This window comes from Bufo gargarizans, chromosome 2, assembly GCF_014858855.1.
Source record: "Bufo gargarizans isolate SCDJY-AF-19 chromosome 2, ASM1485885v1, whole genome shotgun sequence".
Taxonomy (NCBI): Eukaryota; Metazoa; Chordata; class Amphibia; order Anura; family Bufonidae; genus Bufo; species Bufo gargarizans.
This window is the reverse complement of record NC_058081.1, coordinates 412,558,081-412,585,821: the sequence shown is the minus strand read 5'-3', so window position 1 is coordinate 412,585,821 and position 27,741 is coordinate 412,558,081. Positions and strand designations below refer to the sequence as shown.

Here is a 27,741-nt window from a genome sequence, read left to right as displayed (position 1 = left end):
TTTTATGGTGTTCACCGTGCGGGGAAAGTAACATGACCGTTTTATAGATCAGGTCGTTACGGACGCGGCGATACCAAACATGTGTAGGGAATTTTATTTTTTTCATTTTTAATCAGTGATAAATGTGTTTTTTTATTTTTACTTTTTTTTTTACTTTTTATATATATATTGTACAGTACTGTATTTTACTTACACTTTGTCTGAACAGTTCTCTGCCTTCAGCACAGATCTGTTCAGCACCATGGACAGCAGGATGCCTGAGACGGCGTCCTGTTGCCATGGGAACCTTCCCCGTCTGCTCAGTACTGGTCAGAACTTCGCAGACGGGGAAGGGTTAGGAGGGGGGCTCTCTGGGGGCTGTCTCCCTCTCCATCGGGGGGCTGCAAAGGCACTGCAGCCCCCCGATGGGAGAGGGAGGGAGCTACTTCTTACTGTTAACTTTTTCCATACAGCGGTCCGTACGGACCGCTGTATGGAAAGGGTTAAATGGCTGACATCGCATCACCAATGTCAGCCGTTTATACCAGGGTGTCAGCAATGTGCTGGCACCCTGGTATTCCCACTCTACACCAACGAATTTTCAAGGGGAGGCGGGCAGGGGATCGCGATCCTGCCTGCCGCACCGCCCGCCTCCCGCACCGCCCCCACTGCCCACAACTCCCCCCCTGCACCACCCGCCCACATAATATCATTCAGGGGTGCCGGGGGGTGTAAAATCTATGTTTGAGGGACACTAAAGTTTCTGATCCCCGCGGTCAGGGACCACGGGGATCAGAAACTGCAAAAAGCGCAGCAAACCGCAGGTCTGAATTGACCTGCGGTTTGCGGCGATCGCCGATAGGGGGGGTCACATAACCCCCCCTGGCGTTGTCACAGGATGCCGGCTGAATGATTTCAGCCGGCATCCCGTTCCCGTTAACCCCCGCGGCGCCAGAATCTGCATTTAAAGTTAGGACGTACCGGTACGCCCTGAGTCCTTAAGGGGTTAAATTAAAACATTTTGTTGTACACGGACTCTAAAGCATTTAAAGTGAAAGTCATTTATTGCCTGCATTTATCTCTGTTGTATTTAAAGTGACAGTCATTTATTTGTGCACTTGTCAGTATTGCATTTAGAGTGAAAGGACTCTTAATATTCATATTAATTGTCAGTATTGCATTTAAAGTAAAATGTCTAAACCTAGTATTACCATGCCACTGTTAGAGGATACAAAGATAGAAAGAGTAGAGGGGGAAGAGCAAGGGAACCTGTCTGAGGTAGAAGAGTCTGATATAGCATTAGTCTTGCCTCAAACAAATATAGCCCAAGCAGATGAACTATCACTTGTCAGAAAACCAACCCCAAAGATGCTGGAAAATTTGGAGCAAGAAGCAGCACTGAAAGGAAAAAACTTCACCAGAATGTATGATAAATGGAAATTATACATTAAAGACATTCGTGAAAAGCTAAAGCAAGAAAGTATAAAAGGGAACTTGAGTGATATGGTAGAGACGGTAGAAGAATCTGAATCAGAGCTTATGGCAGCATATGTCAATTTGCGGTCATTTATAACACTTTTCCAGTATATTGTAAGGAATATGAACACATGTACTGTGGTCACTAAAGATTTGGTAAAGCTCATGAGAGAACTATCATCTTCAGAAAACTATGATGAAGTTAAAGCAAGAAGTAGAATGAATTAGCTTTTTATGAGAGACTATGCTAGGTTTTTAGGTGATACCACAATCTCAGTTGTGACTTCCTTTGCTAACAGAAGTGCCACCCATATATCAGAGTCCTCAAATACTTCAGCCAAAAGGAATTAGCTGAACAACTTGCTGTCAAGAGAGCAGAAATTGAAATGGAAGGGGGTGGAGCCAGCGACCGGTCTGAGATGGCCGCTTGATTCTGAGCTCCGTGCTACAGACCGTTCACAGCACTAGCAATCCAAAACTTTGCACCTGAAAATGGTTAAAATCGGGAACCCTAAAGCAGGAGAGCACCCGAGCACCAACAAAAGTCACGCTGCTGGAGGAGACATGGACAAATTCATTAGAAAAGCGGCTGCTTCATTTGTCGCTAGTTACTCCAAGATGGCGCCAGTCCAGCATCAGAAAGCCGGCCAGCAAGACAAGTCGGATGATGAAAGCGACACTGAGGAGCCGCAAGGTAGGGGGGCTCTCTCAATCACCAGAAATTACTTGAAAAACACCTTGAATACGGCCCTGGAGCCCCTGCTTAGTGAATTTGCCGCCTTGCGCCAGGATATGAGGCAGATGGGCGACCGAGTTGAAGTGCTCGAAAATAATCAGGCCAGATACTGGACCATCAGAGGGCTACCTCAAGCTCATTCGGAAAGTGCGGCACCTACCTGAACGAACTTCAAAACGCCTTAGAAGATCAGGAAAATAGGGGCCGCCGGAACAACCTGCGCATAAGAGGGATTCCTGAGTCCGTTTTGCCTGGAGACATTTCGGCTGTGATTATCTCCCTCTGTTCCTCGCTCCTTGGCCCAGAGTTTGCCCTGGAGATTGTGATTGAGAGGGCCCATAGGGCTTTGCGATCCAAGCCTAAATCGGAGGAGCCCCCAAGGGATATAATATGTAAATTCCTGAACTTCCAGGTCAAATCAGCAGTTCAAGAGGCTGCCAGAAACAGATCTGACATCTTATTTGAAGGCGCTCAAGTGTCAATCTATCAAGATTTAGCCCCTTCCACCTTGAGGAAGCGCAAATCTCTCAAGCCACTAACGGAATGGCTGCGAGCCAATAGGATCCTCTACAAATGGAATTTTCCTTTTTGACTTTCCTTCTCACAAGGAAGCCGCCGCTTTAATATTACTACTCATGCTGACTTGGACGCTGTCTACGATCACCTACAAATTCCTCCCATGCCGATAGACAACTGGGACTTGTTTCAGGACCTCCTGGCCTTACCTGAAGTCCCGACAGTTGCAGCCTTCACCTTACAGCACACTCCCAAGGCTCACAAAGCGGGGAAGAGGAGCCGACAACTGACACCTAAGAGGCTAGCTCACGATTAGCAATCTCGAACTTTCAGCTCCAAGCAACATACCGGGGGGTGTTTTTTTTTTTTAGGACTTTATTGGATCTATCCAGATAATTTGCTTCTCTCTTATAGGTGGTCTTCCGTTATTGTCCGTTTAGATCAGCTCAATTCTGCTAGTAGATCCATGCTAAAGTCAGGTTGATGTCATGTTCAAGCCGTGCTTTACTAGATATCGCTCCTGTCTTACATGCTTCACTCGCCTTTCCTCCCCTTTATCTCATCATCTACCCTTTTATGTCACTTTTGACTTCTTAGCCCTTTGGCTTTCCGAGTTCAGCTTAACCTGGCTCTGGTCTTCTCCTTCTCTAAGACCTGATAGTTGCCTGCCTGTCGACCAATTTCCCCCCATGCTTTACACCAGTGGGTCAGCTCCCACACCAAGTTATTTTTTGGTTATTTGTTTTGTTCTCATTGTTCTCCCTGTCCCTTTGTTCAGCTCTAGATACCTGACACTGTCATCCTTGATTCCTTTGAGGAACATACAGGATTCTGGGGATCCGGCTTCTCCTTCGGAAGGGGTGGAGTTACCTCAAATCGTAAGTGTTCTCTCCTGGTGGACCAGCACACTCTACACTCATTCATTCACATTAACCCTTGATCGTGGCTGATATTCATATAGCATCTTATAATGTAATGGGCTTCAACTCACCCTCTAAGAGAAGCCAAATTTTCTCCATATTACATAATGAGGGTGCGGATGTGCTGCTCCTCCAGGAGACACATTTTAGGTTTAATCATTACCACAATATGGAATTTTCTCACTACACTCTTTGGTTCCACTGGGGGGGGGGGGGCTCTGCCTCGTCCGGAGGAGTAAGTATTGGATTTAAGAGGAAAGTCCCTTTCAAATTCGCTACTCATCTACAGGACCCAGAGGGCAGATTTATTATAGTTAAAGGCCATATTGGTTCCCAATTGTACACCTTTATAAATCTGTATGCTCCCAATACCAATCAGGCTAAATGGCTCTCATCCATTGCCCAAACAATTACCTCCTTTAAGGAAGGTATAGTTGTTTTGGGAGGAGATCTCAATATAGCCTTCGACCCCCAAATAGACTCCTCTTCACATAAAACCTCCCATTCAAGACGCTCTCTAAAATTTATCAAAAACATTTTTTGGGACCTCCATCTAGTGGATGTCTGGCGTACTCTATATCCTAATACCCTAGATTATACGTTTTATTTGCATGTCCATTGTACTTACCACCGCATAGACTACCTTTACATATCCAAGGAACACCTCCCGAAGGCCAATATTGGGTCTATTTATTTGTCAGACCATGCACCTATCTACCTCATAGTATCTTCCCCAATATGTAAAACCATCCTTAGAACGGCATTGGGCCCCACCATATATCGCTGTAAATTCTGGCGGCTACTGGGACCTGAGGTAGTTGGTACACTAGGACGTGTGGATGTGGCAGAACGGCCACGTCCTCTCCCAGCACCAGAGGGTCCACTAACACCACCACGACCATGTCCACGTCCCTTACTAGATGTTTTCCTCATTGTTATCGTTCACCACAACAACAAAAATATTATTTTGTCCAATGTATTGTATTCAAATTCAGCTGAATATAAATTTGAGGCCTAGTATTTAGGCGCTGGGTGACAGGTATGGGTTTACTGACAGAATTAGACTTGGAAATGCACAGTAGCGTGTGCGTGAAGTTATTCTGAATGACGCTATGTGCACCTTGAATATGATATACCCTTTTAGGGATAGATTTCAAATAGCTCTGATACAGCAGAAACCACTAAATTAGGAAATTGTTAAATTGGGAATTGTATTTCAACCCAGAACAAAAAATGTGCTTTGACGGACACTAAATAACTTGCCCAGCCACAACAGTACAGCAGTAACTACAGATTTAGCGGGATATAAATTTGAGGCCTAGTATTTAGGCGCTGGGTGACAGGTATAGATTTACTGACAGAATTAGACTTGGAAATGCACAGTAGTGGGTGTGTGAAGTTATTCTGAATGACCCTATGTGCACCTTCAATATGATATACCCTTTTAGGGATAGATTTCAAATAGCTCTGATACAGCAGAAACCACTAAATTATGAAATTGCTGAATTGGGAATTGTATTTCAACCCAGAACAAAAAATGTGCTTTGACGGACACTAAATAACTTGCCCAGCCACAACAGTACAGCAGTAACGACAGATTTAGCGGGATATAAATTTGAGGCCTAGTATTTAGGTGCTGGGTGACAGGTATAGATTTACTGACAGAATTAGACTTGGAAATGCACAGTAGCGTGTGTGTGAAGTTATTCTGAATGACCCTATGTGCACCTTGAATATTATATATCCTTTTAGGGATAGATTTCAAATAGCTCTGATACAGCAGAAACCACTAAATTAGGAAATTGCTAAATTGGGAATTGTATTTCAACCCAGAACAAAAAATGTGCTTTGACGGACACTAAATAACTTGCCCAGCCACAACAGTACAGCAGTAACAACAGATTTAGCTGGATATAAACTTGAGGCCTAGTATTTAGGTGCTGGGTGACAGGTATACGTTTACTGACAGAATTAGACTGGGATATGGCCAAAAAATAACCACACTATTGCTGGTTAAATGCACTTGGTGTGACAGCTTGACCAACCACACTACTGAGGGTTAAATGCACTTGGTGACAGGCGCAGCTTGCCCCTGATGTAGTATATGGCCAAAAAATAAACAGACTATTGCTGGTTAAATGCACTTGGTGTGACAGCTTGACCAACCACACTACTGAGGGTTAAATGCAATTGGTGACAGGCGCAGCTTGCCCCTGATGTAGTATATGGCCAAAAAATAAACAGACTATAGCTGGTTAAATGCACTTGGTGTGACAGCTTCACCCTGATGTAGGCTTTAGCCGAAAAACAACCACACCATTGAGGGTTAAATGCACTTGGTGACAGGCGCAGCTTGCCCCTGATGTAGTATATGGCCAAAAAATAAACAGACTATTGCTGGTTAAATGCACTTGGTGTGACAGCTTCACCCTGATGTAGGCTTTAGCCAAAAAACAACCACACCATTGAGGGTTAAATGCACTTGGTGACAGGCGCAGCTTGCCCCTGATGTAGTATATGGCCAAAAAATAAACAGACTATTGCTGGTTAAATGCACTTGGTGTGACAGCTTCACCCTGATGTAGGCTTTAGCCAAAAAACAACCACACCATTGAGGGTTAAATGCACTTGGTCGCAGCAAGGGCTGGCGCACCACAAGACACAAAATGGCCGCCGATCACCCCAGAAAAAAGTGACTGACAAACGGTCTGGGCAGCCTAAAAACAGTGAGCAATTGAGTATCAGCAGCTCAATGATCCACAGCTGCAGATCGATCACTGGATGGAGTCTTTTGGAGGAGTTAATCTGCCTAATCTCACCCTACTGTCGCAGCTGCAACCTCTCCCTACGCTAATCAGAGCAGAGTGACGGGCGGCGCTATGTGACTCCAGCTTAAATAGAGGCTGGGTCACATGGTGCTCTGGCCAATCACAGCCATGCCAATAGTAGGCATGGCTGTGACGGCCTCTTGGGGCAAGTAGTATGACGCTTGTTAATTGGCTGCTTTGCAGCCTTTCAAAAAGAACTGTATTAAGGTTATTGGCAGGTTTAGCTGTATAAACATATAAGCTATATCAGCAACCTAGGACAGGTTTTAGCTGGCCAGCTACATCACTTCTTATCCCCTAAAGTGCATTAAGTATCAAACATATCGATTGCTGTCTCCGTGCCAACTAATTGAGCAAGACAGTCAGCAATAATGGCTGAAATTTTGTTGCGCTCTGCATTTAGGAGAGAGAAAAAACATGCTCCCTATATGGCACACATGATCAATTTAGTTGTGCGATGCTTTTTGAAAAAGTACATTGGCTGGCCAGTTATATTTCAGCCATTCTTATGTGGCAAAGAATGCCTTCCTGAACTTTCAGAAACATAACTATCTGCTATGGCACCGTGCGATGTTCCAACTTAATAGAATTCCACCTTGCATATGATAGTTATGCATAAAGCATCATGCACCAGATTCTCTCAGATGGGAGCACGTGTTGTTTTAATGTCCGGCCATGGCAGCTCATGAGAGATAAGCTCTTCATAGAGGCCACTAGATTTGTCAGTTTGGACAACTACAGCATCAATGAGGTCATTCCTCCGATTTTTATTTTAGAGCAGATGCTCATGCTGATGCAACAAAGAACGGTGGAAGAAGAACAGCATACGCATTTTGCTGGCTGCCATGTAGCTGTTGGGAACCTTCACAAAGAAAGTCTCATGGAAGAGGAAGATGAGGAACTACTACTGGACGAGAAGTCATGTTGGAGGAAATGCAAGACTTTGTGTCACAGATGGTGTAACAGAAAACAAGAAGTTACAAATAAGGATCCAACTGGCTTGATCCGAAACTAAGGAACAAAAGGGAGACCCCTATTTAAGCCCTGAAACTTTCCCTGTCTTCTCAGCCCGTGCAACTACATGACAGCTGAGAGAGGCTTAACGAGATGACAAAACGAAGGCAAAACAAAAGGACCTCAAGCAGGAGGTTCTGAAGAACCTCTGTCAGAGCTTCTCAGATGTCTGGTGGTGACACTTGGTTGCTGCTGATGATTATGATCACAACACCCAGTCATCCCAGTGAGGGCGGAGCCAGAAAGAACTAGATCCTTAGGCATGCTAGCCAGAAAGTCAAGCTGTATGCTTTTTACTTACATAATGACAGCCATATTCTTACCATCCAGCAATGTGGTGATTACATGCTGCAGCTTTTGGTGAGCAGACACCTGCCACCTGTTTGTCTGAGACCCCTATCTGCCTCCCACATAGTCAATAACAGCCCACCTTCTCGACTACCTCAAGCAGCAGAAGGAGCAGCAGCTAGTTCAATATAAACATGATGGAACAATTTGTTCATGTGCCTCATAAGGCTGAGTCAAATCAGCAAATGGAGACGTACTGCCTCAATACTCAGGTTCAGTTCTACTTGGACTCTGGCTTTTCCCTAGCACATACCATGTTTGCTGACCCCATGCACTTTCGGGTAGGTAGACTAGAACAGTGGACCAAACTGGCCCAGTATGCTCTCTCTGTCCTCACTTGCCTAGCCCCCAGTGTCATCTCAGAGAGGGTTTTCAGCACAGAAGTGGGTGTTGTGACTGTAAAATGGAGGCGGCTTTCCTCTGCCTGTGTAGAAAACATAACTTTTTTGTCAAAATGAATGAGGCATGGATCAGCTAGGATTTTCACACTCTTTTGGCTGGGGCCAATAATAAAGTTAATAGCATGGTTGCAGTAAGCGTGATGGTAGCCAATGTGATGTGTGCAGAATCAGACACAAGGCGAATTTTAAGAAATTCACTCATCTCTGCTCCAAATCTTTTTCTTCTGCTGGACCTTTAACACCCTGTTTTATTAGGAACCCATTACTGTGTCAGTGCCTGAGCCCACAGGAGTATCATTCGGTAGGCTAGCTTGATCCTGCTTAATACAATTTATTCTTCTAACTATGAGTGATATGAGTAGGAGTGTGCACCTGGTGTACCTGGTATGCTCAGGTCTACTCTAATGTGCATGTCTAAATATAACTTTTTACTTCTGCTTTGCAACAATTGCTAGCTGCTATAGGCTTGGTTCTGTGACAATATTATGCCGTAAAATAGATTCTGATACCATAAATGCAATAAGCCCTGTGATGCGGTGTCACATCCCCGTCCGGATCTTATTCATAAAAATGTTTTATGAGTAGAATCCGGTTGACTGTCAGTTCAAAAAAATGAACGGCTTCTAGCCAGGGAACAGGACGTCCATATATAGCCGCTCCTATAGCCCTTTGTAGACCACAGACTCTAATCACCCCCTGCTGAGATCACCTCACACCTCGAACAGCTTCTAAGGACAAACCCAGACCATGCGTCTCCTGCCCACCTTGAAACCATGAAAGTTAAACACATGCTAGTTGGCCCTTCCTTGCTGCCTGGTCAATTTACACATCAGAGAGACATGTGAACTGTGCTCTGAGAACCCCAAAAAGCATTTTGGGGCTATATGGAATTATGACCCAAAAATATAGGTACACTCAAAATGCACCTCTCACCCAGAGGAACTGGGAGAGTCCAAACTTGGCAGCTCTGGGGTCTTCACAGACTGGGAAATGGGTTACTAGTCACTTGGAGGGGAGAGAGGTGTGGTGTCACCCATGGAATCATCCATAAATTTATTGAGGACCCAGCACAAGTGCCCAATTTTTCATATTTAATACGCCGGCAAAGTTATGGGCAATTTTTTGTAAAATTAGGGAAAACTGGCCTGGCCAGCAGCAGGGAGGGGCGAACAAGCCCTCCCAAACCCTCCTTCAGGAACCCCCACCGTGCAGCCTGTGGCCAGCAATTGGCTGGGCCAACCCACCTTACCCTCCCACAAAATGGGGCATAAAAGTGCGCAATGGGAGAGGGGAGTTTTTTTGTCCTGTGGTCACATCACCGATAGGCTGTCCGTTGGAACGTAAGTTTTTTGCCTGGATTTTGCATAGGCAATATCCAAGATAGTAATTTCTCTTTTTATCCCTGTTTATTTTACACTTGCTTCCCAGCTTGCTATTGTAATTGTTTTCTGTAAATTTTTGTATGCATTGTTTGTTTCACTTCTGTGTTACTTAAAGTAAAAGATATTTTCATATCTTATCAATTGTCTCTCTCTTAGCGCTCTAAGCCACACTGCAACAAAGTACTGGTATGCCTTGAAGAGACCGACCTGTTTTATAGTAGACTGATATTAGAGTCATAACTGTTCTATGACTCGATTGGTGTTAGCTTGTAGCGTGGTAGTGGGGCTGATCTGTGAGTGGTCCGAACCCCTACAATTAGAGTTGTTCACTCACGAACGTGGTGGCAGCAGAAAATAAGGGGCGTCCAGGATTGACTGTTTGGGTAATTCTGTATCTTCCCCTGTCACAGTCCACCCTTGGTTGGGCTTTTCTCCACGCTGGGGCGTCCTGGCGGTCATAAGTCTAATTTGAACGGGGGTGGTCATGACAAGCCCATCTACGCAATATATGTTACTTATACTGTTATCATAGTTACATATATATATATGGAATGTCCTAATATGCTGGACAATATAATTTTCTATTTGACTGTAGTACAATTTTTTTCTTTATTATTAGTGTTCTTTTTGTATGTTTGCAATAAGCATCCCAAACATTCAGATGTCATTGTTCAGTATTGAAAGCAGTGAGACTGATGTTATGTAAATGGCAATCACATGGAAAAACAGCAATCACATAAAATAATGCTATAATCAAAAGAGCGATGATCTAAATAAAACTAGCAAATGAAAATCACTATGGTCTCACTGCCAGCCAAGTGTAGGCTGTTCTCAGTGTCCCATTTGCAGGCTAAAGGATGGTGTTAACAGCTGTTTGATGGATTTATGGAGCAGTTGTAGAGAAGCTGAAAATTCTTGCAGTTCAGCCACTTCTAATTGAAATATTTCTGTCGTTCCTGTGTACAACCCCAATTCCAAAAAGTAGGGCATTGTGTAAAATTTAAATACATGCAAATAAAAACAGAATGCAATGATTTGCAATTCTCACAGACCCACATATTATTCACAATAGATCATAGAACATGTATCAGGTTTTGAAAGTGAAACATTTTACCATTTCATGAGAAAAACTAATTTAGAACTTGATGGCAGCAACACATCTCAAAGTTGGGACAGGGCTAGGTCTACCATTGTGTGGCATCTCCTCTTCTTTAAACAACAGTCTGTAAATGTCTGGGAAGGGAGGAAACAGATCGCTGGAGTTTTAGGAGAGGAATGTTGTCCCATTCTTGTCTGATGTGGGATTCTAACTGCTCAACAGTCCTGAGTCTTCTTTGCCTGATTTTTCATTTATGATGCACAAATGTTTTCTATTGTTGAAAGTCCTGGACTCAAGACAGGTCAGTTCAACACCTCCGTATACTGTTCAGAATTGATAGTGCCTTTCCAGATATGTAAGCTGCCCACGCTATACAGCAGGCACCAATGCAACCACAAATGAGCTAATCCATAAAAAAATTAAAGCATGACATCCAATGATAAACATGAAGTAACAATACCCATGATACAGCAATAGGAGTCCAGGGTCTTAGTGGGCACACAAGTTTTGCCAAACGACAAATGACATTGGAACAAATAATTTCATTGGGAGTTTGAATCCCAGCATAAACAATTAGGAAATATATATGTTTTTAGCCATAATATACTTAAATATATTATTATATATTTAGAATATATTATAATATATGTAAATATATTATGGCTAAAAACATCAGTAGTAGTTTCCCACATATTATGCATTAGTTCCATAAATTTTTTACAATTACAAAAAAATAAAATAAATCTCTATTTCTGAAATGTTTCTGCCAGGATTTGAACTTCCAACCTTGTACATTAGAGGCAAAGAACTTATCCACTCAACTATAAAGATCAATATTAAACTGTGCAGGTTAGTATGTAGCTCTATTGTGTAGTGGTTAACATCCTTGCCTCTAACGTACAAGGTTAGGAGAATCCTGGCAGAAACAATTCAGAAATAGAGATTATATTTATATATAAAAAAAAAATTGTTGCAATTGTAAAAAATTGTATGGCACAAAATAAATGTGTAATTACTAATAAATAAATAATTAAAAAATAAATAAATATATATATATATATATATATATATATATATATATTGCTATAGAGCAGCACTCCTCAATTGCGGTAAACAAATTGTTTATTCACCCATTAGTGATGCACATTGTGAATAAACACAATTTTTTACCGCAATTCAGGAGTGCTGCTCTATTTTTCAGCAATACATTTTGGGTAAGCCTCTCCCCTTGAGCTAGCACCCAGTTCCATCAATGGTTGGTGCTGCCATACTTTTACTTTTGTATAAATAAATATAAATATATATATATATATATATATATATATATATAAATATAAACAAGGAAAAACAGTACAGGCATATACAGTACATATACAGTACAGGCATCAAAACTATGAATTAACACATGTGGAATTATATACATAACAAAAAAGTGTGAAACAACTGAAAATATGTCATATTCTAGGTTCTTCGAAGAAGCCACCTTTTGCTTTGATTACTGCTTTGAACACTCTTGGCATTCTCTTGATGAGCTTCAAGAGGTAGTCACCTGAAATGGTCTTCCAACAATCTTGAAGGAGTTCCCAGAGATGCTTAGCACTTGTTGGCCCCTTTGCCTTCACTCTGAGGTCCAGCTCACCCCAAACCATCTCGATTGAGTTCAGGTCCGGTGACTGTGGAGGCCAGGTCATCTGGAGCAGCACCCCATCACTCTCCTTCATGGTCAAATAGCCCTTACACAGCCTGGAGGTGTGTTTGGGGTCATTGTCCTGTTGAAAAATAAATGATGGTCCAACTAAACGCAAACCGGATGGAAAAGCATGCCGCTGCAAGATGCTGTGGTAGCCATGCTGGTTCAGTATGCCTTCAATTTTGAATAAATCCCCAACAGTGTCACCAGGAAAGCACCCCCACACCATCACACCTCCTCCTCCATGCTTCACGGCGGGAACCAGGCATGTAGAGTCCATCCGTTCACCTTTTCTGCATTGCACAAAGACACAGTGGTTGGAACCATAGATCTCAAATTTGGACTCATCAGATCAAAGCACAGATTCCCACTGGTCTAATGTCCATTCCTTGTGTTTTTTTTAGCCCAAACAAGTCTCTTCTGCTTGCTGCCTGTCCTTAGCAGTTGATTCCTAGCAGATATTCTACAAGCCGGATTCCAAAAAACTTGGGACACTATACAAATCATGAATAAAAACTGAATGCAATGATGTGGAGGTGCCAACTTCTAATATTTTATTCAGAATAGAACATAAATCATGGAACAAACGTTTAAACTGAGAAAATGTACCATTTTAAGGGAAAAATATGTTGAATCAGAATTTCATGGTGTCAACAAATCCCCAAAAAGTTGGGAGAAGGCCATTTTCACCACTGTGTGGCATCTCTCCTTCTTCTTACAACACTCAACAGACGTCTGGGGACCGAGGAGACCAGTTTCTCAAGTTTAGAAATAGGAATGCTCTCCCATTCTTGTCTAATACAGGCCTCTAACTGTTCAATCGTCTTGGGCCTTCTTTGTTGCACCTTCCTCTTTATGATGCGCCAAATGTTCTCTATAGGTGAAAGATCTGGACTGCAGACTGGCCATTTCAGTACCCGGATCCTTCTGCTACGCAGCCATGATGTTGTGATTGATGCAGAATGTGGTCTGCCATTATCTTGTTGAAAAATGCAGGGTCTTCCCTGAAAGAGATTACGTCTGGATGGGAACATATGTTGTTCTAGAACCTGAATATATTTTTCTGCATTGATGTTGCTTTCCAGACATGCAAGCTGCCCATGCCACCCCATACTATCAGAGATGCAGGCTTCTGAACTGAGCATTGATAACAACTTGGGTTGTCCTTGTCCTCTTTGGTCCGGATAACATGGCGTCCCATATTTCCAAAAAGAACTTCGAATCGTGACTAGTCTGACCACAGAACAGTCTTCCATTTTGCCACACTCCATTTTAAATGATCCCTGGCCCAGTGAAAATGCCTGAGCTTGTGGATCTTGCTTAGAAATGGATTCTTCTTTGCACTGTAGAGTTTCAGCTGGCAACGGCGGATGGCCCGGTGGATTGTGTTCACTGACAATGGTTTCTGGAAGTATTCCTGAGCCCATTCTGTGATTTCCTTTACAGTAGCATTCCTGTTTGTGGTGCAGTGTCGTTTAAAGGCCCGGAGATCACGGGCATCCAGTATGGTTTTACGGCCTTGACCCTTACGCACAGAGATTGTTCCAGATTATCTGAATCTTCGGATGATGTTATGCACAGTTGATGATGATAGATGCAAAGTCTTTGCAATTTTTCGCTGGGTAACACCTTTCTGATATTGCTCCACTATCTTTCTGCGCAACATTGTGGAAATTGGTGATCTTCTACCCATCTTGGCTTCTGAGAGACACTGCCACTCTGAGAAGCTATTTTTATACCTAATCGTGTTGCCAATTGACCTAATTAGTGTTAATTGGTCTTCCAGCTCTTCGTTATGCTCAAATTTACTTTTTCCAGCCTCTTATTGCTACTTGTCCCAATTTTTGGGGGATTTGTTGACACCATGAAAATTTGAATCAACGTATTTTTCCTTTAAAATGATACATTTACTCGGATTAAACATTTGATCTGTCATCTACGTTCTATTACAAATAAAATATTGACATTTACCATCTCCACATCATTGCATTCAGTTTTTATTCACAATTTGTTTAGTGTCCCAACTTTTTTGGAATCCGGTTTGTACCATGAAGGCCTGATTTACACAGTCTCCTCTTAACAGTTGTTCTAGAGATGTGTCTGCTGCTAGAACTCTGTGTGGCATTGACCTGGTCTCTAATCTGAGCTGCTGTTAACCTGCGATTTCTGAGGCTGGTGACTCGGATGAACTTATCCTCCGCAGCAGAGGTGACTCTTGGTCTTCCTTTCCTGGGGCGGTCCGCATGTGAGACAGTTTCTTTGTAGCGCTTGATGGTTTTTGTGACTGCACTTGGGGACACTTTCAAAGTTTTCCCAATTTTTCTGACTGACCTTAATTTCTTAAAGTAATGATGGCCACTCGTTTTTCTTTACCTAGCTGCTTTTTTCTTGCCATAATACAAATTCTAACAGTCTATTCAGTAGGACTAATCAGCTGTGTATCCACCTGACTTCTCCACAACGCAACTGATGGTCCCAACCCCATTTATAAGGCAAGAAATCCCACTTATTAAACCTGACAGGGCACACCAATGAAGTGAAAACCATTTCAGGTGACTACCTCTTGAAGCTCATCAAGAGAATGCTAAGAGTGTGCAAAGCAGTAATCAAAGCAAAATGTGGCTACTTTGAAGAACCTAGAATATGATATATTTCCAGTTGTTTCACACTTTTTTGTTATGTATATAATTCCACATGTGTTAATTCATAGTTTTGATGCCTTCAGTGTGAATCTACAATTTTCATAGTCATGAAAATAAAGAAAACTCTTTGAATGAGAAGGTGTGTCCAAACTTTTGGTCTGTACTGTATATATATAGATAAAATCATACTTCTGATATATATATGAATGCATAATATGTGGGAAACTACTACTGATGTTTTTAGCCATAATATACTTACATATATTATAATATATTATATATTCTAAATATATAATAATATATGTAAAAATATAATGACTAAAAACTTACATATATATAAATGTTTCTGCTGGGATTCGAAATCCCAACCTTATACATTAGAGGCAAGAATGTTAACCACTACACTATATAGCTACATGTTAACCAGCACAGAAATATAAAATAAGTCTTCTGCTGAATAGGAATACTCACTACATCAGAAACTTCTATGAGGTTTTTCTGACACAGTTTACCTTGCCTCTAATGCACAAGAGATTGGGAGTTCAAATCCTGGCAGAAACTTTTCAGAAATAGTTGCTAATTTACATTTAAATACACTGACTTGAGCATTGTGCTCGAGCACACGTGGTGTTCGGCCGAGCATGCTCGGTCAACACTAATGGGATGACCTGCCTTACAAAAAAACACGTAAAATAAATATGTTAATTTAGTCCATCAAGCCATACTGTGTTAAGGCAGAAAATCCACTGCGCCTCTTGTTTTAGAAGATGGTTATCCAGGTATCCATGACCATCTGATGATTTCTATTGCTTAAAATTTGATTGCACCTGGACCTTCAACATGGAAGTCTGCCACATAGCGTGCTATTGGGGTATCTGACCTATTGCAAATGTCATTTAAATGCTCCCCAATTTGTATTCTAAATTCCCTCAATGTCTTGCCCACATACTGGGCTCCACATGTAATAGACTAAACCCCCATAATAACGACCTCATGATTTTCCGCCTCGTCTATCTTGCTTAGTAGTAGATTTTCTGTGGTATATTAGGGGGTTTATAAAAAAAACTCCTATTAGTATTTTATTATTGTTTTTGCCTCCATGTATTTCTACCCACAGTGACTCCAAATATTCATGTCCCTCACTTATATCTTCCTGGAGTGTGGGCTTTAGATAGGGCTTTACATAACTACAAACCCCTCCCACTCACCAGTTTTGATGATCCTTTTTTAAACAGACTGTAACCCTGTACATTAACTGCCCAGTCATAGCTATCATCCAGCCATGTCTCAGTTATTCCCACTATGTCATAGTCCTTCTCATACATCACTAATTCCAGTTCACCAATTTTATTAGTCAGGCTTCTGGCATTAGTGTGCATACAATTGAAGGGTTTATGTATATTTTTTACTCTACTCTTTCCTTATGACCTGTTCTGGTCTCTCCTTCCATTCCTCCCCCAGTTCCATTACCTCGCCTTAGGTCTCTCCCTGCACCATTTTCCCCTCCTATAGAACAATTACTCTCCCCTCTCAGTCCCTAGTTTAAACACTCCTCTAACCTTTTATCCATCTTCTCCCCAAAACACCTGTACCTTCACCATTAAGGTGCAGCCCATTCCATATGATAGAGCCTGTATCGGACAGAGAAGTCAGACCAACTCTCCAGGAACCCAAACCCCTCCTTCCCACTAGTTCTTGAACCTCTTGTTAAAGAGGACTTTTAACCACTCCTGACCTGCCTATTTTAATAGCTACATACATTCCCCACATACTAACAATTCTGGAGCATCTATTCTTATGACTGTATGTTGTGCCATTCCTTTATTATTTGCACTACAAGTTATGAATGCATTACTATTAGCCTTCAGTAAGGGTACAGAGGGGAGGTAACCAACCAGTTGGGGGGGGGGGGTGTAACTGGCAGCGCTGATTGGATAGAGTCAGTCTGTGCTGGTACACTCCCCCCCAACTGGTTAATTCCCCTCTGTGCCCTTACTGAAGGCTAATAGCAATTCCTTCATAACTTATAATGCAAATAATAAAGGAATGGCACAACATACAGACATAAAAATAGATGCTCCAGAATTGTTTGCACGTGGAAAATGCATGGAGCTATTAAAACAGGAATGTGTGGTGAAAGGTTTAACCTCCCTAATCTCCCGCTGTCTTTCTTGTGTGGCTCGTGGTACAGGTAGTATTTCGGAAAACACTACCTTTGAGGTCCTTGCCCTAAGCTTGTGGTCTAAATTCCTAAAATAATTTTTAAGGATGCTCCACTTACCTCTAACTCTGTCATTGGTTCCAATATGGACCATGACTGCTGAATCTCCGCCAGCCCCTCCAAGTAATCTATCAACCTGATCTGCAATATGTTGAACTTGAGCGCCAGGAAGACAACACACCGTTCGACAAAATAATTTATAGGTACAAATTTCTTTTAAATTAATGGCGAGAGCAGCAAACTGGGATACAGAAAGCCTAGCCTCTGTAACTCTTTGCCACTGTATAAGTATAATGTGAATCTGTCATATTCAGCATGCTGTTCTGTCTTTGGGTACACACTACATTTTTTGTCAAGCAGAGTAAAAATACTCTTCTTTGCATTTTGAGGTATATTTTTAGCTAAGGAGGAGTATCACATAAAACACTGAGGGCCTGGGGTTAATAAAACTATGGGTGGTATGGGGTTGGGACTATGGGGTTGGGACTATAAACGTATAAAGAGCACAGCGGCCAAATATTGACAAGTAATAACGTACACTATATTGAACTTACCGTACAGTATAGCAGATTATCCACTGTCCAATATAGTATATATGAATCTGTAGTTTATCACTTGGCTATACCTATATAATATGCATTGACACCACTTAGGGTCTTCTTAAATAACCCCAGGATCCCAGTCTAACATCCATCTTGCTTACAATAACCAAGAGACATATTAACAATCGCCTGTATACTACATTAGCTGAGCAGTTTTATTTGTTTTTATTTTTGACACAATAATCGCATGTCTTATGCAAAAATAATAGTATTTCTATCACTGCATTCCAAGAGCCTTAACTTCTGCAGATTTAGCAGTATCACTTTTATAATGCATTGCTATCCCATATACATTATATGTAGAGATGAGCAAATTGAATTTGAAAAAGTGGAATTCGATCCAAATTTCAGAAAAAAATCCATTAATCCGGGAGTCGAATTTCCTCGCTCTTCGTTATAACGAATAACATTTTTTCTAAAATGGCTGCTGCACATGTTACACAGAGGCCGGGAACGAGGGATCACCTACAATACCATGCATGCAGCCAGCCAATCAGGAGCTAGCTAGCCCCTGTGTTGTTACAGCCCTATAAAAAGCCTCCTTCTGCCTGGTCTCTGCCATTTTAAAGTAAACTTAGTACAGGGAGAGATGTTACAGGCATTAGGGACAGTGAATAGGAAATACTTTATTCACAAAAAAATTACTATTGAGCAGTTCAGGGAAAGATTATTCATAGTGTAGGGAAAGAATAGGGAGGCATTATCCACACTATAGGGAGAGAGCAGGAACCAATAGGAGTGTGTAAAGCCTGGGTAATAGGGGCTATTCTATTATAACGTGCTGCACTAACTGGGTTACAGAAAGTAATACTACAGTTTTTTTTTTTGTTTTTTGCATTCTTTGATACATCAGTAATTCCAGTAATCCTTGATTCTGTTATTGGAGTGAAATTGTGGTCTCATACAACAAGTTTTGGGGTGTATTTAGTTTATATATAAGTACATTCATTTATCCTTGATTTTGGGGTGAAATTGCAGCCTGATACTACAGATTTTAGGGTGCCTATTGCTGACATACTGTTTACTTGGTCATGGGGACACTAGTTGCTTCTTAAAAACAGCATGACAAAAAATGCAGTGTATAGGGCGTTTTATTATTTTCTGTTGATCAAGATGTAACATCTGGCCATGGCATTTTTCTCAAAAATATGCTAACAAAAAACATGGTGTTTTTGAAAAAAAAAGTGTATTAGCAAACCATCCTTACCATACTAATTATATTCCCACAACACTGTACAAAATATGCTCCACAAATCCTGCTTATTCAAGTTATCCACAAATTTGAGTAAGTTTATTCATAAACTAGCATTCATCTAATAAGGAAGCTATATAGAAGAACAGAGGCAAGATCTTTTACGCATGGTTCCAGATTGACCAGTGGGTCTAACACCTGGAACTCTTATCGATCAGCTGTTTCGGGCTGCTGTGGCCCCAGAAACTATACTGTTCACTGAGCTGGAGGCAAAGAGATCTGTACATTGTGTAGTGACAGTGGATAAGTACTGCAACTTAGCTCCCATTCTGCTTTCGTCTGCAACTGAAAATCAATTCCATTCATCTCAAAAGAGCTTGCAGAAATTCATGTGCTTCTCACCAAAACAACCCCATTCACAAGAATGGAAATGATTTTCAGTTGAAGACATTTTCTGTATCAAAATCTTTTGTGTGTGAAAGCCCCATAAAATGACTTTCACTAGATTGTTGTTTTAAATATAAAAGCCCAATTGCAGCACATAACTTTATAGCCAAAAGTACTTCAATAACACATACAACAGGAAAACACAAGACACTAGGAGATTGTCAGATGTTTAGACACAAAAAGTTTGGAAAATGATCCTTGATTACCCCATGAAGTATTTACAAGATAAAACAATTTTACAACAAATGGTGACAATCTTTGTCTAAATCCTCTAGTTCTCCATTAGCATTCTAGAGTAAAAAAGATCATTACAGAGCTATACATTTTGCAAGTCTTGTAGCAAGTAATACCACATCTCAGTGGTATAGCAGTACTAATCAATTACAAAGTACTTAAAAAAAGATGCTTACTGTGAAAATAATGTCCTCGACCTCACAATGAACTTGAACACATATTCCAGTGCTTTCAAAGTCCTTAGAATTGGCTCACACTGCTCTCCCCTGCTGGAAATATCTAAATATTTCTTCAAAACATTCATTAGTTTCCTGTCAAAAAAATATTTTCCACATTACTGTTAAGTTGGTGTGCTGCATACACATTTTAAAGTATTAAATTATTTCTGAATCATTCATAGAATAATTTATTATATGTAAAATTGTAAAAATGTGCAACTCATTTACATGACACGTATTAAAATAAATTAAATAAAGGAATAGTTCAGGGTTAGAAAATAGGGCAACATGCCTACTAATGGCAAGGCTGTGATTGGCCAGTGCAGCATGTGGCCCAGCCGCTATATAAGCTGGAGTCACGTAGCGCTGCACGTCACTCTGCTGTGCTTAGTGTAGGGAGAGGATGCTGCTGCTGCTGTGAGGGAGAGAATAGGACAGAATCTGTGATCAGAACTCCGATTGAACTCACGATCCACATAGATTTAGTTGTGTGGGTGCAGGGCACAATCTTTTTACCCTGCCCTGAGCCCATTGTCAGAGAAAAATAACTTGTATCCGTCTGATAGTTAGATGGGCGGCAGCAGCCATTTTATGCAAGCTCAGCGCACCAGCACTGCATCTGTGCTTTTGTTACATTCAAATCCAAGCTTGAAATACTGCAATAATAAACTGGCTTTGAAAAAACAACAATTTTGGGCAATATCCAACATCTGGTGCCTTTGCAGGATTAATCAGTGTGCAATTTAAGCTAGAAATACAGCTATAATTTTCTTTGGGTTTTAAAAACACCCTTTTTGGGAAAAATACACTATTTTATTTATTTATCTATTTGGGTAAAAAAAATACATTTTGCAGCCTTTGCTACATATGTCATTGTGAGATACACACTTTAGATACTGTGGTTCTATTCAGTTATTTGAAAAACAACAATTTTGGGCAAATTTTTTTTTATTGCGGCCTAGTCTGGATCTGTACGTGTGAGATACACACTTTAGATGCTGTGGTTATATTCTTCTATTAATAAAACACCCTTTTTGGGGAAAAAACTTTAATTGCGGCCTAGTCTGCATCTGTACGTTTGAGATACAACCCAACCTTTACATACTGTCATTCTATTTTGCTATTAATTAAACACCCATTTAGGGCAAGATCCTAAATTTGAGAAATATGAGGAGAGCGTCAAATAAGGGATGTGGCCCAGGTTGTGGTGCTGCTGGTGGAGCTCCTGTTGCAGGGAGAGAACGTGGTCGATCTGTGCCAGCTACACGCACAAGTGAAACCCCGTCCTCGGGTGTGAGTAGGCGACAGAACCTACAGCGGTATTTGGTCGGGTCTAATGCGGCTCTACGAATGGTGAGGCCAGAACAAGTACAGGCGATAGTAGATTGGGTTGCTGACAGTGCCTTCAGTTCCTTCACATTGCTTCCCACCCAGTCTCTTGCTGAGAGATCAGAGTTGGCACCTGCAGCCGACGTCCATTAGTCTTTCACCTCACTCCCTTGCAAATCAGCCAAGCAGTCTGAGCCCCAAGTCATGCAGCAGTCTCTTCTGCTTTTTGATGACTCTGTTAGCAGGGTTTCCCAGGGCCATCCAACTATCCCTGCCCCAGAAGTGGAAGAGATTGAGTGCACCGATGCCCAACCACTTATGTTTCAAGATAAGTACATGGGAGGACCATTGCAGCATGTCTTGGATGATGATGAAACACAGGTGCCAACAGCTGGGGCTTTCAAAAATGTACACACTGACAAGGAGGGCAGGGGGAAGATGATGTGGAGGATAATGAGGTCCTCGACCCCACATGGAATCAAGATCATGCGAGTGACCTATGTAGTTCGGAGGAAGAGACGGTGGTTGCACAGACCCACCAGCACAGCAGAAGAGGGAGCAGGGTGCAAAAGCGGAGCGGCCGTCACCTAGACAGTACGCCTGCTACTGTCCACCACAGCAAGGTACCGAGCACATCAAAGCCAGCTCCAAGGAGTTCCCTGGCGTGGTAGTTCTTCAGACAATGTGCTGACGACAAGACACGAGTGGTTTGCACGCTGTGCAATCAGAGCCTGGAATGAGGCATAAACGTTCTGAACCTGAGCACAACCTGCATGTCCAGGCATTTAAGTGCAAAGCATGAGCTGCAGTGGAGTAGACACCTCCAAAACCAAGAAAGGTCTCTTTGGCTCCTCCTGCTTCCTCTTCTGCTGCAGTCTCGGCCTCTTCATCCACCTCTGGAGTGACAGTGCCACCTGCCACCCCGCAAACAGAGGATCTGCCAGCAACACCACCATCTGGGTCACCAAGCATCTCCACAATGTCCCACGGAAGCGTTCAGCTCTCCATCTATTAAACACTAAATTACTGACCTTTGAAATGCTGTCATTCCGTCTGGTGGAGACGGAGAGTTTTAAATACTTTATGGCGATGGCTGTCCCACAGTACATCGTGCCCAGGCGCCACTACTTATCCAGACGAGCGATCCCTTCCCTGCACAACTAAGGGGGGGGACAAAATCAGGTGTGCACTGCACAACGCCATCTGTGGCCAGGTGCACCTTACTACGGATATGTGGACCAGTAAGCACGGTCAGGGACATTTTATCTCCATAACAGCACACTGGAGGTACCTGGAGGGGGTGGGTAGGGAGGCCATGCTGATTTTTCCGCACGATCCCACAAGTGGACGTGGATCTGGCGACGAGGGACTGGAACAAGGGAATACTAGTATAAAAGTTATCCACGTACAGGTGGTAACCCTTATCTAGCAGTTGGTGCATAAGGTCCCACACAAGTTTCCCGCCCCTTGTACACACGAAACTTGTAAGTATTCCCTGACGTACTTTTATGACGTAATTTGGCCTTGAAGTGATCGATAACCGGACAGATTTTGTACAGGCGGTCATAGGCGGGATCACCTCGGGGGGGACATGCTGCATTATCTGCATAATGCAGGCATTTCCAAATGGCCTCAAAATGGGAATGTATCATGGCCATGCAGTCATGAACATCCCCACTCCAGTACTGCCTGACAATGTTATTTTTTGTTACTAGGCCCATGTGCAGCACGAGGTTCCAGCCACCGGACCTAGCCAAAAAGGAGCCCAGGTGTTAAGCAATGAACTGTTGGGAGAACAAGTTTGTTTGCTCCACTATCAGATGGTCACTGAAAAAAAAAAAATATATCATATTCAGTGAAGCCGACTGTGTGAATCGGGATTTCTGGTTAGCCAACAAAGCTAGGAATCACAGGCTCAAAATCCTCTGGGTTACACCAGACAAATTCACCATTTGGGGGCTCAGGTGGGCCGAAAAACAAGTACAAGCCCCAGGGTTGCTCATATTAGTGTGGGACACAGGGTTCCTGGCATGGGGGAGCCCTGGCTCCGCCTGGCGGCGTCTCCACCACCTTGGGGGCTCATCATCACTAGGCCATTCTGAGATTGTTTTCTCGTCACATATTGTACTTCATGACAGTGGTAAAATTGAGTAAACATTTTTTTTATGAAAAAATTCCAAATTTACCAAAAATTTGGAGAAATTTGCAAATTTCCAAATTTCTATTTCTCTACTTTTATAATAAATGGTAATACCTCCAAAAATAGTTATTACTTTACATTCCCCATATGTCTACTTCATGTTTGGATAATTTTGTGAATGCCATTTTATTTTTTGGGGACATTACAAGGCTTAGAAGTTTAAAAGCAAATCTTGAAATTTTTGGGAAAATTTCTAAAGCCCACTTTTTCAGGACCAGTTCAGGTCTGAAGTCACTTTGTGAGGCTTACATAATAGACACCACCCACAAATGACCCCATTTTACAAACTACACCCCTCAAGGTATTCAATTAATGGAAAATAGAGATAACATTTCAAAATTTTACTTTTTGGCAGATTTTCCATTTGAATACATTATTTTCCAGTTACAAAGCAAGGGTTAACAGCCAAACAAAACTCAATATTTATGGCCCCTATTCTGTAGTTTACTGAATGAAAGGAACGCCATACGGCTTTTGGAAGGCAGATTTTGCTAGACTGTTTTTTTTGACACCATGTCCCATTTTTAAGTCCCCCTGATGAACCCTAGAGTAAAAACTCCCAAAAAGTTACGGTGGCAGTTCTGTTGGTGCATATGATTTTGGTTGCTCTATGTTACACTTTTTGAGGCAAGGTAACAAGAAAAAGCTGCTTTGGCACCTTTTTTATATTTTTTTTACAACATTCATCTGACAGGTTAGATTATGTGGTATTTGTATAGAGCAGGTTCTCACGGATGTGAAAATACGAAATATGACTACTTTTTTTGGTTGTTTGTTTTTAGTATTACATAATTAAGCATTTTTGAAAAAAAATATAAATTTTGTGTCGTAGTTTTATTTTTTGGGTGACTATCTTGTGTAGGGTATGATTTTTGCGGGATGAGATGACGGTTTGAATGGTACTATTTTGTAGTGCGTTTGACTTTTTGATCGCTTGCTATTACACTTTTTGTGATGTAAGGTGACAAAAAAAGGCCTTTTTTACACGATTTATACTTAATTTTTTTTGCAGTGTTCACCTGAGGGGTTAGGTCATGTGATGTTTTTATAAAGCAGGTTATTACGGACGTGGCGATACCTAATAAGTCTACTTTTTTATTTATTTATGTAAGTTTTACACAATGATTTCATTTTCGAAACAAAAAAAATTACGGTATGTTTATTCTGAGCCATAGTTTTTTTATTTTTTGGGCGATTGTCTTAGAAAGGCTCATTTTTTGCGGGATGAGGTGATGGTTAGATTGGTACTATTTTGGGGGGCATACGCCTTTTTGATCACTTGGTGTTGCACTTTTTGTGATGTAAGGTGACAAAAATGGCTTTTTTTTACACCATTTTTATTTTTTTATGTTATTTATCAGACAGGGTGGATCATGTGATATATTTATAGAGCCGGTCATTACGGACGCAGCAATACCTAATATGTGTGATACCTAATATGTGTGTTTTTTTTCTGTTTTTATTATAAAATAAGGGGAACGTTTTTTTTTTTCTTTTTTTACTTTATAAATTTTATTACATTATTAATTTTATTAAAAAAACACTTTTCCTATAGAAGGCAGGTCCTCTGCATGGCATCTGGCTTCCTTTTGAGATATCGAGTCCCCGCCACAGAAGCGCGGGGACTCTATGGGCTCACTCAAACCCCTTCTATGCCGTGGTCAGCGGCATAGAAGGCGTTAATCCGCAGTGATCGCCGATACGGGGGGGTATGCCCTGTGTCCTTAAGAGGTTAACAGTTACCTCCACAGTGCCCAGTGACTTTAACTGTGATGTTCAGAGTGACTGCCCCTTTAACAGTGAACGCCCCTTTAACAGTGACTTTCCCAAAGACTACCACTTTAACAATGACTTTCACAGTGCCCGAACCTTTAACATTGACATCCACAGTGGCCTCCCCTTTAACAGTGACCGCCCCTTTAGCATTGACCACCCCTTTAACAGTGACCTTAACAGTGGTCATCCCTTTAACAGTGACCTTCACAGTGGCCGCCCATTTAACAGAGACCTCCACAGTGCCCGTCTCCTTTACTGTGACTTTCACAGTGACAGCTCCATTAACAGTGACTTTCACAGTGACGGCCCCTTTAACAGTGGCCAACCCTTTAACAGTGACTTTCCCAGTGACCGCCCCTTTAACAGTGATTTTCACATCAACCTCCCCTTTGACAGTGACTTTCACAGTGACCTCCTCTTTAACACTGACTTTCACAGTGGCCTCCCCTTTAACAGTGACCGCCCCTTTAACAATGACGTTTAGAGTGACTGCCCCTTTAACAGTGATCGCCCCTTAAACAGTGACTTTCACAGTGACAGACCCTTTAACAGTGACTTTCACAGTGATTGCCCCTTTAACAGTGACTTTCACAATGACAGACCCTTTAAGAGTGACTTTCAGATCGACTGCCCCTTTAACAGTAACCGCCCCTTTAACAGTGACTGCCCCTTTAACAGTGACTGCCCCTTTAACAGTGACTTTCATAATGCCCGCCCCTTTAACAGAGACCTTCATAACGCCCGCCCCTTTAATAACAGTGACCTCCACTGTGCCCACTCCTTTAAGCAGTAAAGAAAAATGGCTGGGTTTTTATGGAAACCTGGAGTAAAACTGTGTTTATGGCAGTTGGGATTTGAAGAGAAAGACTTGCAGGGTCATTTTTTGTTAATATTTCAGGAGAGATGAAAAGGTCTAAAACCTTTCAGGACACTTGATGTATATGTGTGCCAAATTTGGTGAAGATCGGTCCAGTCGTTTGGGCGCGCATAAAGAACAGGCAGACAGACAGACAGACAGAAACTCATTTTTATAGAGTGTGGGGGCTCATTTTTTGTAGGACAATCTGTGGTTTTTATTGACAATATTTTGGAGTGTATGTGACTTTTTAATCACATATAACTTATTTTTTTTTGGTAAAAGAAGCATAAAAACATAGTAACATAGAATGTGTCGGCAGATAAGAAACATTTGGCCCATCTAGTCTGCCCAATATACTGAATACTATGAATAGCCCTTGGCCCTATCTTATATGAAGGATGGCCTTATGCCTATCCCATGCATGCTTAAACTCCTTCACTGTATCTGCAGCTACCACTTCTGCAGGAAGCGATGAAAAAATTGCAAATCGACCATTTTGACCTTTTTTGCCATTCTCCGTTTTGGAAAAATATTTTTAGATTTTAATAGTAAAGGCATTTTCAGGCGCGGTGATGCCCATGAGGTTTATATTTTTGGTATTGATGTATTTATTTATTTTTATTTTATTCTATGAAACGGGTGTGATTAAAATTTATATATATTTATATAATATATATATATATATATATATATATATATATATTATTATTATATTTTTTTTACTCTTTTATGGTTTTGTAGCTAGTAGTAGTAGTGTTTGAGGCTGCAAGACTGACTATATAATTTTTTCCCTTCAGTATTACCACACAATACAGGAGCATGGTAAAATGTGAATTGCTGATTTATTATGCTGGCCTGCCACCTGCTGTCCAAAATAAGAATTGCAGCTTCAATACCCTGGGTCTCTTCAGAGAGATCCAGTTTATTGAATTCAATTACAGGCATCCTCATTTGCCGCAGATTATGCTGGTAAGAAGCTTGAAAGCATGATCATGGCATCTAAAGGCTTTGTGAGGAGCTGTTAACAGCAGCTCAGTTGATGAGAGAAAGAGAAGGAAAAGTTTCAGTAACTAAGTTAAAATCATTCATGCATGCAATTGGTATTCCTGAAACTGGAAGATTAAATAAAAGTTTGTGGAAATTATATTGAAGGAAAAGAGAAGTTGGTTGAAGGATAATAATAGGCTGGTGCAAGCTGAGTTATGGTGGAAATTGTCTATGGAAGTGACTGAGAGAAATTGAAGTAAGTTGGAGAAATGATGAGCATTTCTTATTACAAGATGGAGAATTTTAAATCCTATGAGGAACAAAAGAAAAAAAGAAAAACATGTGGCATCCCTTCCCCACCACATCTGCGGTAACTTCCAAAAGTAATTATGTATTTCCACAAGAACTTTTCCTGTTTTCTCTCTGGAATGTTCTCTCAAAAAGAACCCCTCCCATCTGTATTTTTCTCTTTCCTTCACATCCCCCTCCTGTGCTCTTACTGAAACCCCCCCTCAGGAATTCAACCCCCCCTCCATATGGCGGTTGGGGGGGAGGGGGGCTAGTAATTGGTAATACATCTGCAGACTGTGAAGATACTAACATGTGTTTTATCTATAGATGTTTGCAAATAACCTTTCAAAATTG

At 41.5% G+C, this 27,741-nt stretch overlaps 1 protein-coding gene across 3 annotated transcripts in view; it reads right to left on the bottom strand.

Annotated features, from left to right (window-relative positions):
- The window catches only part of DOCK2 (dedicator of cytokinesis 2), a 1,177,826-nt gene that overhangs the window by 748,611 nt on the left and 401,474 nt on the right, over positions 1 to 27,741 (bottom strand). For 2 of the 3 annotated variants that reach the window (XM_044280877.1, XM_044280878.1), the window contains exon 22: positions 19,904 to 20,038. The exons of the other annotated variant lie outside the window; for it this stretch is intronic. In XM_044280877.1, the coding sequence (XP_044136812.1) occupies positions 19,904 to 20,038 (135 nt within the window). The remainder of the gene's footprint in view (positions 1 to 19,903; positions 20,039 to 27,741) is intronic. 3 annotated transcript variants of the gene reach the window in all.